The sequence below is a fragment of the Ochotona curzoniae genome, unplaced genomic scaffold, assembly GCF_017591425.1.
Source record: "Ochotona curzoniae isolate NIBS_2020 unplaced genomic scaffold, NIBS_Ocur_1.0 contig_4965, whole genome shotgun sequence".
NCBI classification, from domain to species: domain Eukaryota; kingdom Metazoa; phylum Chordata; class Mammalia; order Lagomorpha; family Ochotonidae; genus Ochotona; species Ochotona curzoniae.
Genome location: NW_024466441.1, coordinates 75,659 through 87,904, shown reverse-complemented (window position 1 = coordinate 87,904; position 12,246 = coordinate 75,659). Strand labels below are relative to the sequence as shown.

General features: G+C 47.1%; 1 protein-coding gene across 1 annotated transcript; it reads right to left on the bottom strand.

Moving 5' to 3' along the window:
* Positions 1 to 208: 208 nt before the first annotated feature.
* LOC121161961 (cytochrome P450 4A4-like) lies at positions 209 to 10,921 on the bottom strand. The gene is given in 13 exon segments (XM_040988695.1): positions 209 to 377; positions 2,478 to 2,554; positions 2,675 to 2,739; positions 3,687 to 3,820; positions 3,919 to 4,109; positions 4,193 to 4,299; positions 4,644 to 4,798; positions 5,147 to 5,268; positions 6,869 to 6,984; positions 6,987 to 6,995; positions 7,157 to 7,201; positions 7,818 to 7,959; positions 10,727 to 10,921. Coding segments are annotated over 13 exon segments (1,527 nt in total).
* Between the last annotated feature and the right edge of the window lie 1,325 nt (positions 10,922 to 12,246).

Genomic DNA, 12,246 nt, shown 5'->3' with positions numbered 1-12,246 from the left:
AGGGAGTGCATGCACAATCAGAGAGGCAGACAAGTAGAAGCCCAAGCAGTTTGGAAGCCTGGAGGAAGGTGGGAAAAGGAGAGACACACAGAAGGACAGGCAGGTGGAAGAGGGCCAGGTGGGCAGACAGAAAGCAGGATATGGCAGGTGATTCAAAGGTGGGATGCCAGGTAGGTGATCTCAGAAACTGTTCTTGTCCCTGCCAGGTTCACTGGAGCTTCTTGAGACGCAGATGAATCCCATTCTTCGACTTCAGCACAAGCCGAGGAATGGGGATGGGAACTCTAGTGGGATCTGGGAGCAGCTCGAAGCGCAGTAGAGTCAGGGCCACGGCCACCTTTAGCTCATTCATGGCAAATTGTTTCCCAATGCAGTTCCTAGATCAGGAAGGGGCAGTGAAATGAGAAGAGACTTCAGATCCTCTGCTGAACTGGGCAGGCATTGTTCTCTGAGCCTCAGTCCCAGAGCCGGCCATACAATACCCTCCTTCATGTGTCCCAGTCTTGATTTCTGACCTTATAGTCATCCATTAACCCCAAGCTTTGGTCATAGTCTCCTGACCTAGACAAAGCCTACCATTCCTCTGGGGCTAATCCTGACTACTTTTGCTCTTAAAAAGCAGAAACCCTCTGCCACTGGGACTCCATCCCATCATGGGAATTGTATAAAGAGTTCATCATTGTTAGGTCTTTTCACCCTCACCCCTACAGGGTCTGCTTTCCAGTGTGGCAGTCAAGGTTCATGCCCACAGGAGAGAGCATAATTACATTTTCAGGTACTCATTCTCTGAGGATTGCAGGAACTGAATTCCTTGGAGGGATCCCTCTCTGCCTCCTTCATGCTCAGTGAATCCACCACCCAGCTTCTCCCATGGGATAATTGCCAGATGCCTCAGCTGCTTCAAGCCCTGTGTGGACTGCTGGTAATCCACCTGTCCTCTGTCCAGCCTCTCTTTCTAGCTCTTGTTGTCGGGACTGATTAGCTTGTGTAACTCCCTCCTCTACCTGCCACCTCCTCAAGGCCCAGGCCAATGAACCACCACCTATCAACCCTCTGCCAGCCATCCCTCTCCTTCCAGTCTCCCAAGGGATCCATCATTCTCTAGGAATGTCTAGTACAATGTCAGGAACATAAGGCATTCCGGAGTCTATCGAGCAGGTGAATGAATGAGTGAAAGAATGAAGATATGATGTCTGTGTAAGTATAGGCAGTCTTCGCCAGTGCCTTCTTCAACACACTCTATTGGACACATTCAAGAACACATTCTGCTCCTATCTCTGAAGCCCTGGGTTCAGGAACAGTACCTTTCACTTACCTGTTCCCAAGTCACAGGACTGAACACCAAGAAAGGAAATCAGCAGTTATACTGTACTGGAACTAAGTTAAATTTTACAATAGATACAAAAGAATCGAATGCACTAATGGGAAATATGAGTTCTGAACTGGAATTAGCTACTTGTTCCCACGAGCCCTCTGATAGCACCAACAGATTTTGCACATCAGAAGTGAGTAGAAGTCATCCATCCTGCGGTAAACAACAGAAAGCAAGTTCCTCAAACAATGACTAGCTAAAAACCTGTTCTGTGAAAATCAATGGAGCCTTCCGAGAACTCACAGAATCGCTGGTTCAGAAAAACCTGGTTTCTACTAATCATTTACGATGCTGGTGTTTTGGTTTCCCAGGACCTCTCCTGCTGTTGTCACAATCTCCATGGCAGCTGTTTAGAATTACAGCTGTCCAGCTCACCAGCTGTTTTGCATGGGCTTTGCATTTTGCACAGCAGGAATCTTGTCCACTCTGTGCATGTTATGCTAAGCAGCAGACTTTCTCTCACAGGTAGTGTGCTGTCCTCCTTTCCACATGTTCGTCCTTGTTGTGATTATGGTAAGTCATGCCCCCTCTACTGATTTGGAACATTAACATAAGGTGAAATTTTTGTCAAGAAAGACTGCAAAATGTCTGAGATATTGGCATAAAGCTTCCCATGGGAGCTCCTGCATCCTTTCAGGACAGTTTGGCTTAGAGAATGAGACCCTAACACATGTGCCAGTTCTCACCGTTCAACAACAAGTTGTTAGTGAATCAGGTAGAAAATGCCATGTACTATAACAATATGTGTGGGAAAAGAAAAAGAAAAACTTCATTACAATCCAGAAAGCTGAATATCTGAAGTTCAATTTGCAGAGGAAAACCTAACTCCCTTATGGAAAAAAAAAGACCTGACTACACTAAAATTTCTTATGCATGCCCTGAATTTGAACTGTAGCTAGCCACTGGAAGGGGCAGTGGACCAACCCACCGAGCTTTGGTAATGAAATGTCACCTTTCTTTGGCACACAGAGACACCCACACAAGGCTGCCTTCCCATCAAGGACATTACTCAAGAAACCACACAGGAACACAGAATCACAACACCATGTGTGGGACCACAGACCCTCCTTCCCCCCCACCTCAGTAGTACACACAGCTCACTCACCTTGATCCTCCTGAGAAGGGCAGGAAAGCATGGCTGTGGCGATCAGAATCTGGAGCAAACCGGGAGGGGTCAAACACCTGCAGAGACAGCGCCAGGACCAAGACAAGGGTCAAGGGAAATCCACACCACGATTAGAGGGAACGAGGAAGTGCTTATCCTGAGAGAAGCTCCCATGCCCTCCTTGCGGACCCTCATACCTCTGGATTTTGCCACACATTTGGATTGTGGTGAAGGCCGTAAATGGACAGCATGAGTATAATACCTGCGGGGCAGGTAGGAGACACAGAAAAGATTGATCAGACCCATGGAATAAGGCACTTAAACCACCAAGAAGTATTTGGGCTCAAAAGGTCTAGATCATCAAATTCTTCATTGAGCAGGATGGGCTTTGGAAAGTCCAAGCACAGAGCTAAGGAGCAGAAGAACACAAATGCAGCAATGGAAACAAGAAGGAATCAGGGGCCTGGTGTGCAGACCAGCCAGGTGACAATGCACTTCCCCCCAAGCCTTCCTTGAGCAGCTGGGGAACATCTGTGGCTCACTCCACCTCACAGCAAGCTTCCCCTCCCCATCCTTCTGACAAGGCACCTAAGGCTCAGAGGGGCTGAGTGACTTGTGAACGACCTCACAGGCCAGAGGTCAGAGCAGGACTCAGTCATGGGTGGAAGCACCAAAGTGTCTCGCTACTACTTCAGGGTCTCAAATCACCTCACCAATTGTTGTCTGCTACTGACTTGAGGCTCCTCCACAATGAACTCCATTGTCCTCACAACTCAGATTTCCTTAATATCCCTCATTTATCTTAACCCAAGGAAAAAGCATATCTCTTCTCACACTGTTTGATTTTCTATGTAGCCCTAATATCGTGGAATCTAATTTTAGGGTTAATGTCCCTAGGATAAAATCAGAAACTAACATTTACAAGGGCATTTCCAACAATTCATGGAAAATCAAGTTAGAAGTTTACTTTGGTGCAAAAACAATTAAATCAATGCATAATTTTTCCTCATGTATATTTCCATGAACCTTTTGAAACTTCTCATATTTCATTGAACTTTGTGATTAAAGACTCAGACACATTAAACAAACTACAAAGTAAGCACTCAATTACTGAGAAGGAAACCAGATGTTGAAGGTTCAGAACCAGAGATCTCAGATCCCATGTGTCCACATGGAGCTCGCAGGTGAGTGAGGATGGGAAATACATACCTTTGGGTAAGGAGCGTCCATCAGGGAAGGTGACTGGCTTGCTGAGCTTTTTGGTAATACTTGGCACTGGTGGATAGATCCTCAGTGCCTCCTTGATGCACATAGTGGTGTAGGGCATCTTGTCCAGGTGGTCCCTAAAACAATGCCAATGCAGGGAAGGGACAGGGCTGGGCACACCAGGGCACCCCTCTCACACAGGCAGGATCCTCCCACCTCTTAGGCCTTCACTCACCAACTGATAGAGGCTCCATCCCCCAGGATGCTCTGGATCTCCTCGCGGCACCTCTGCTGATGCTCTGGGTGTGCGGCCAGAGCATAGAAGATCCAGGAGATGCCACTGGCTGTGGTGTCATGGCCCTCAAACATGAATGTGTCCACCTCGGCGCGCAGGTCCTCATCAGACAGGCTGCTCCCGTCCTCCATCTTGGGAGATCACAGGGAGAGGGCAGGCTCAGTCCCTGCTCCCATGCCTCTAGACCAGACTTGGGCTGCGCTGCCACACTGACCTTGGCAAAGAGCAGGATATCCAGGAAATCCAAGCGCCTCTTGCTCCTGACCTTCTCCAGCTCTCCTTCTTGCTGCAGATGAGCCTTCCTCAGCTTGATCACTCGGTCTGTTCCAGAATAGCAGTTACCAGGTAGAGCTGAGAGCTCCAGATAACTACAGGAACTCCACTGCTCACAAACTGGGTGACCTCAGAGGTTCAAGAGGGTGTGTGGATGAGTGGTGGGATCCAGGATTCCCACAGTAGCACAGTCCAGGGGCCTCAGCTGAATGCTGCAGGGATGGGGTCTTGCTCACCAGTGTGATGATGCAGGGAGCCCCTGCTAGCACCTGAAACCCCATCATCTCAGCTCCCAATCCCTGCCCCCAGGAGGTAACAGAACAAGAAGAGCCAAGGTCAGTTCCTCTGTGCTATGACTGTGAGAGAGGGCACATAGGAAGGGGAGACCAAACCTGTGTGCTTCTTGGCAAGCTGGCAGGAATGGAAGAACAAGCGGCCTTTGGAGCTTAACCTATAGAAGACCTCGTTATGGTGAAAAATATTCCTCACTCGGTAAATCACCAAGTTGTTCAGATCCGTAATGGCCTGAATGTAGGACTGGGAGTTCCTGAAGGAGAGAACATAGAAGAGATCAGAATGAAGGAGTCTCCTATCTCGAACCCAAGTGGTGTTCTACGAAGAGATCAATAACTCAGTGGAAATAAACAGTTATGAGACATGTGTCATGCAGCCCTGGTGACCCTCAGGCTTCTGCACGATGGTGTGAGGCCAGGTTTCCAACTGTGCTGGGCATCAGGGATTCGTGGCTGAGGCAGGGTTAGGTTTGGTCTACACTTAGAACTTGGCATAGTCTTGTCTTGTGTGGCGCAGAGCATGTGAGCTGCCCCACATGGCTATGGTGAGCCCACGTCAATTGAAAATGCCCAGGACCCTCAGTGGAAGGGCTGTCACAGACCTGTCCAGCTGGACACTGCTTTGGTGGTTGAAGGCACACTTCATGATGGTGTCCAGGGTCATCAAGGAGATGTGATCAAAGATCTCCAGGGAAGAATCCTCACTAACGTGCTCCCATCTGTCCTGTGGGAACACAGATGGGATATTGTTCTTGGTTTCCATGATAGCCTGGTGCTAAATAACCAGCACCACTACATCTCCAGATTCCTTGTTCAGAACCTCTCCCTTTAGAGAACAGACACCTTTCAGCAAATTAAGACTGTGAAGCCAATGTGGGCAAGATGAGGCTGATTTCTTGTTCATGCGTATTATATAAGTGTCCTTTTCTCAATGTGGAGATTGGTGGATGAGAAGGTCTCATGGAAATCCTTCTATTTTTGAAAAATGAACAAAGCATGAGAAATTGTAGAAGCTCAAGCTAGAAAACAAATGTGTCATGACTAAAGGAAGCCATGAGATATGTTGGGACACTCCCAATAGAGAGTTATCACAGATTTCTTTTTTTTTTTTTAAAGATTTATTTTTTATTATTTTTTCATTGGAAAGGCGGATATACAGAGAGGAGAGACAGAGAGGAAGATCTTCCGTCCGATGATTCACTCCCCAAGTGAGCGCAACGGGCCGGTACTATGCCCATCCGAAGCCAGGAGCCTCTTCCGGGTCTCCCACGCGGGTGCAGGTTCCCAAAGCTTTGGGCCGTCCTCGACTGCTTTCCCAGGCCACAGGCAGGGAGCTGGAAGGGAAGCGGGGCTGCCGGGATTAGAACCGGCGCCCATATGGGATCCCGGGCGTGCAAGGCGAGGACCTTTAACCACTTGCGCCACCGCGCCGGGCCCCAGATTTCTTTCCCTTGTCATTTTGGGGAAGAAATGAGAACACTGATGGAAAACAAGGACCTAGCATGGATGGTTCCTAGATTGTTGACAGGGTGTCTGATTCTCTCTAAGGGCCACTCACACTTGTAGAAAAGTCCCAGACCCCAAGGCCAGAGCCTCACTAAGTGACACTCCAGAGTGTCTACCACCATGGATTGCTTATAGCCTTGTGTATCCCCCAACAGTGGCACAGCTGAGAGGTTGCAAAGCCGGCAGCAACTGGGTTTGCTGCGAGATTCTTTAGTCATTATGGGTGTGACTTTGGAAACTAGTTTTCACCACTGGGTGGTTGTAAAAGCCTAAGGGTGATCCAATTTAAAAATCTCCAGCTTTTTGTCCTGTCATGTGACCCTCCTGCATCCATCCTGGGTCCTTTGCCAGAGATGGCCCTATAAAAGCCCTTTGGATTTCTAATGGCCAAACTATGACATAACTAAACCTCCCTTTGCTTCATTAAGATTATAAGTATTTTGTTGTAGCAATGCAAAGCTAACTAGTATGTTCACCTTGCCACTGAGACTGTGCCAGCAAGCAGGGGGCAGCCCGTGGTGTTGTCCAGAAGACTAATACCAAAGTTCATTGTCTTAATGAATTTCAAGTGGGGGAAGAAGGATCTGCAGCCAGCATAGATGCCTCTTCCTTAGACAATGAGCAGGGTGCAACCATGTAAAACCTGGAAATTCTGTCTCATCCATTTTGGGGAATCATACTACCACAGGTATGATGTGAGTATTGTTCCTGGTGATTGTGTCTGAGGGTTGTCTGTGGGACATGTGTTTGAGAGTGAAGTCTGTGCATGAGTACTCTGAGGGAGTGTGTGGAGGGGACAGAGGGAAAGATGGACTTACCAGCATCATCTGGACAGAGTCCACCATGAGCTTCACATAGGGCTTCAAGATGTCAGAGTGAAAGGCTGGGGTCAGCATGCGCCGATGCTGGAACCACTTCTGCCCGTCCAACAGAGCAAACCATACCCTGGGCCAGAGAAGGGTGTGAAGATGTTTAGTGGGAATAGAGGGAACTGGGCAGGATCGCACAGAGAACAGATGGGAGAATTCAGAAGCAGAGAACTCAGTTGGGGTTTTAAGAAAAACATAACTAGATACAGAATGCAATTCTAATTTGTACAAACATACCAATCCAAGGAGCCAGGAATTTATAGTTGCCAGGAGCCTTTGGATCTAAAAGGTAAATAAGGCTTTTATAAGAAGCTGAGGAAGAAAAGACAGTCACCCAAGGAGCAGTGATTCAGCACACAGGTTGCCATCAGGTGTTGACCGTTACTTTGCTAATGGTCCCATGTCATCTTTCATTACCTCCTCTTTCTTCTGCAAACCAACAGACATGGGACCCCAATATGTGAAGATAAGAGGGTGAATTGTGAAAAAAAAAAAAGAAAAACAAAAAACCACAGGCTATATCTTCCCTGCCCAAGAACAAGACAGAGCCTATCACTTTTGTACTGTGAGTAATGGCTTGGTCATCCCACACCCAGGATAGGAACAATGAAAAGATCCAAATCCAAGTTTGCTTCGATATCAAATTGGTCAATAATATCTAAGACAATTGGCAGAACAGATCACCTCAACTCCCTTCAAAACGCAAGAACCTAAATAATGAAAGTAGGAAGAGGATATTCATCTCCACACAATTGGTCTGACCTGGGTGGGTTATGGATTTGGTACTAGTTTCTGATAATAAGGCTCTATTGTCATTTTCTTCTGGAAGTTTATGGCTGTAAGGGGCACAAACTTAAAAGGGAAGGGCTGCTGTGTTTGAGATGAGGCTCACTCCCACCTGATCTTCCCATAATCACTTTCATGTAGTCAGGGTCATAGAGCATGACACGAATATCGTTCCCCTGTAGCCGCAGCGCAAAAGCACTAGGGAATTCTTCTACCCATTGCCGAATCTTTTGTAGGTCCTGATCCTTCTGGAACTGTTAACAAAGAAAAGAACAAATCAGTGCAGACTAAATTTAATTCTAATTCTTGCTGCAAGAAGGCAGAATGGCCGCAGGGAGATAGTTCTGGATCTGTCAGTAGAAGTCGTGACTTTGGAATTGTTTCTGACGACCTGGGCTCTGGTGTAGGGTGGTCCAGACAAAATTTGACCTCAGATAAGATTTAGTCCAGAGCTTGGGAAGAACCATGAGTCTTTCTCAATACTGAAACTTCAGTCACACATTGTCTCCATGCTGCAAAAAACCATGAAAATGATCAGTATGGAAATTTCCCTGAATAACTTTGTGACAACTTACATAACTTGATGACATCTTGGTAAAATAATTTAGTCTACTGTCTGACTAAAATGGATTCTATCTAAATTTTAAAACATTTACACTAAATTTGTATTACTGTACTGACTGTTACAATACCAGTGTTACTCCAGCACATTTGCAAGTCTTTGTTAAGATGAAACAAGCTGGGGGTTGCATAGTTCTAAGTGAAAAAAAATGTTTACACAGAAATTGTGCATTGACTGCTATTTGCCAAGTTAAAAGTTGAGATATTTAAAGCATAAGTTGTACATATATGTTTCAAAGCACAAATCACAGTCTGTGATTGTAAGGTTTGGGTTTCATATTCTCATTTTCAATTCTCATTGAAAATAATTTTTGTGTGCTCCCACAGTCTTCTGAAACTCCTCTTTGTGGATCACAAAGCCTCTGTTTTGTGGCTTTCACTCCTCTCTTCCTTCTTGCTCCATGTTGACTTCACATGACCTCTGCAGTTCGGCTGTCAACCCTCCCACAGCAGGTCAGCTTATTCAGCCAGGCTTTTGCACACCTCCCCACAGCCAGGTCTGCCCACTCAGCCAGACCTTTGCACTCCACCCCACAGCCAGGCCTGCCCACTTGGACAGGTCTTTGTGCCCCTCCCCACAGCCAGGTTTGCCCACTCAGCCAGGCCTTTGTACATGCTCTTCTCTTAGCCTGGACTGTCCCTCCTCTCTGCCGCAAAGGCCTCTCCCCAGTTTTCAAGACACAGCTCATCTGGAATCCTTGAGATGTTCCATGTAATCAGCTGTTCTCAGCTGCTTCTGCAGATCTCAAAGCAACTGTCTGCTCATGTTTGTCTAGTCATTGCTTGCAACTTTCTCACAATCATCCAGCACATGTTTACCAAGGAATACCAAACACTGGCTCTCTGATTCAGGTAGTGGCATGGATATTTGTGAGTCCCTAACTGTCTGGAGCTCACAGTCTAGTTGTGTAGACAAGAAGATTGGGAGTCCACCTGTAAAAGACAGCTATTGGGACAGGAAGAAGCCCAAGCATGTAGGAAAGCTGTCGGGAGGAACCTGACTCAGAACCGGCCGTTAGAGAGCCCTCCCGCACACATGTGCTCATTCATTGACTGAGTCTCCATGACTAAGAAGTCTTGGCTTACAGAGTTGAGTCAGGTGATCTCTCTCAGAAGGATCTCACAGCTAAGACACTGTAGAGGAATCCCTGAATCAAATGTTCCCTGCTGGGACTCATGAGAAAGATAGTCCATAGGAAAAAGAATTTCCCTCTCTATCTGGAAGATTGAGAACGCATTTTGGAGGACGTGGCTTGGGGTTGGACATTGGAAGGTTGGACATTGAGGAGCAAGGTTATTCCACGCCAGGAGCACAGGGTGAACAGAGAACTGAGGTTGGAAAGCACAGACAGATGAGGATAATAGTGAACAATGTAGTACAGAAGAGGAGAGTAGAAGAGAAAAGGATCAAGGGGGTATGGAAAGTGTGAAGGGCAGAGCATTTCCAGTTGCAGTGTGTGGCAACATTCTCCGGTAACAAGAGAAACAAGAGCTCCCAGTCTGAAAACTGCCAACTCCTAACATTTGCTCAATGTACTATCCCTGGATGAGCCCCTCTCCTTCAGGCTCCTTACTTGACTCTGCATCCGCACCCCTGGGTTGGCAATGCAGCAAGGACGTTATCCCTCTGCAGTCCTCACACTGCTTCTTTCCCTCTTTCCTGTCACTTCAGACACCTGTGCTGAACACTTCTGTGCTGAGCACAAGGATACGGGGAGGGAATGATGCACTCAGCTCCAAGGAGCTCACTTTCCAAGGTGTGCAGAAGAGTCGGGAGGGAAACAGACCCTGCTCAGGGTGCAACTCAAACATCAGTACTCCTCAGATGAAGGTCATGGGTATCTGTACCCGTAACCATTAGGGTTTCATCCATGAAGTCATCTGTCATGAAAATTCTGTCATTCTTATGCACACCATTCTGGTGAATCTCTATGACTGACACCATCCACACATCTCAGCAAGATAAGCTCTTCCTGTACCCTGATTCCTTCCGAGACTCCTGACTATCTTATCCACACACCATGACTCCACAGAGCAGGTTTCCTTCAGACTGATGTTTGTTCCCAGGAAACCCAAGGGCCTGGCACAGAGTAACTGGTGCAAGAACATCTCCAGAAGCTCACACTTTTAGGTCAGGCTGCAGGGGATGGCCACCCTGGAGAAGGGGAGACCCGGGAAGAGCAGTCATTGCCCTCCAGGTGCAGGGCTGCAGGACCAAGGGCATGAGGAAGGAATGTGTGACAGCACAGTCACAGCAGACAGACTTCCTATGGGTGAATGAGGTGAGCTATGAGTTCCTTGCTCGTCACAGAACAGGCTGTGCCCTGTGGACCAGCTCCTTAGATGCTGAGAGGCCCAGACACCCCTACCTGCTCACTCCCCTGTCCCAATCCTTCTTACCTCTCTCAGGTGCCCAAAGAGCCAGTGGGAGGGGGGACTTGAAAACTCCTGGAGGGCTCTCAGCAGCCACAGGCGATGCAGGAAGAACTGGACTATCTTGAACAGCAACAGAAGTAGGCCCAGCAAGGAGACAACCTGGAGGAGTCCAGAGAAGCTGCCCATGAGCCTGGTGGGGCTCAATGCAGAAACACTCATTGTGTAGTACCTGCTGGACCTGTGAGCACCTCTCTCTCTCTCTCTCTCACCTCCTTGAGGAAATTTATGCAAATCCTGGGAGGATTGCCCAACCCAGCTGTGGGAAAGGATAAGGGGGAGGACTTTCCCTGGCCACGCAATCCATGGTTAGTTAACTCTGATTGATCCACCTGGGGAAAGAACATCAAAGTTTCTTCAGCTGGTAGCGGCAATGAGTATGCACACATCCACTTTCCCCCTCTCCTTCTTACTCAGAAATACTTAAGAAGTACCTGCTATGTATTGCACAGTGAGTGTGGGAGGGGACATAACTGCAAAGAAATCACACATGACCATTAATATCCAGTTCCCACTTGCTTACCGCATGTCCAGTAGACATGACTGATTATACCATTGTCTCAATTTTAGTAGAAAGGTACTGTTTGCAGAGGTAGAGATGTGTTAGGAAGAAGGCAGGTGTTGACACTGGAGGTTAGAGCCTATCGTTTTCTGAAGAGCTCATATTGGGAGAAAGTGAGACAAAAGCTTTATCAGCTTGGTCACCCACTTGCCCCCATCCAAATTACTCAAAAATACTTAATGACCACCTACTATGCTATGCAATGTGTGAGGTAATGGGACTGGGCTGCAGTGAAAGCAGATATGAACACCAACTTCAGTTGATTGAACTATTATTCCAAAGTCACCGTTCAGAAAGTAATTACAGCAATGTGTTCTGAGAGAGTTTGCATTCCAAATCTGTATGTGTCAGCTGCCTTTGGTGTATCCCTGCAGCTTGTCAAAGTTCACTCTCCAGGTTCCCCCCTTGATCGCTGTGTTGGAGCATGGAAACCTGAACTTTAACTCTGGAGATCCAGGCTGCTGATCATCCTTATTCCATAGCCAATGACTTACCTCTCTGCACCTAAGTTTTCTCATTTAAAAAAATCTGTTTCAAAATACCTCATGATTCTGAGTATTGGATCAGCCATTAATTTGTTCAGCAAATATTTCTTGAGCTCAGGGTGCCTAAAAGCCAAACATAATAATTGATACAACAGAATAGGATAAGGCTGTACCGGGAGAATGAAATGTACATTCAGGTAGAACACTAATAGAAAAGGACAGAGTCTTTTTTTAAATATTTATTCATTTTTAATTGGAAAGTCAGATATACGGAGAGGAGGAGAGATTGAGGAGAAGATCTTCCATCTGATGATTCACTCCCCAAGTGGCCTCAAGCCAGAGCTGAGCCGATCTGAAACCAGCAGCCAGGAGCCAAGAGCTTCTTCCTGGTCTCCCACATTGGTGCAGGGTCCCAAGGCTTTGGGCCATCTTCGACTGCT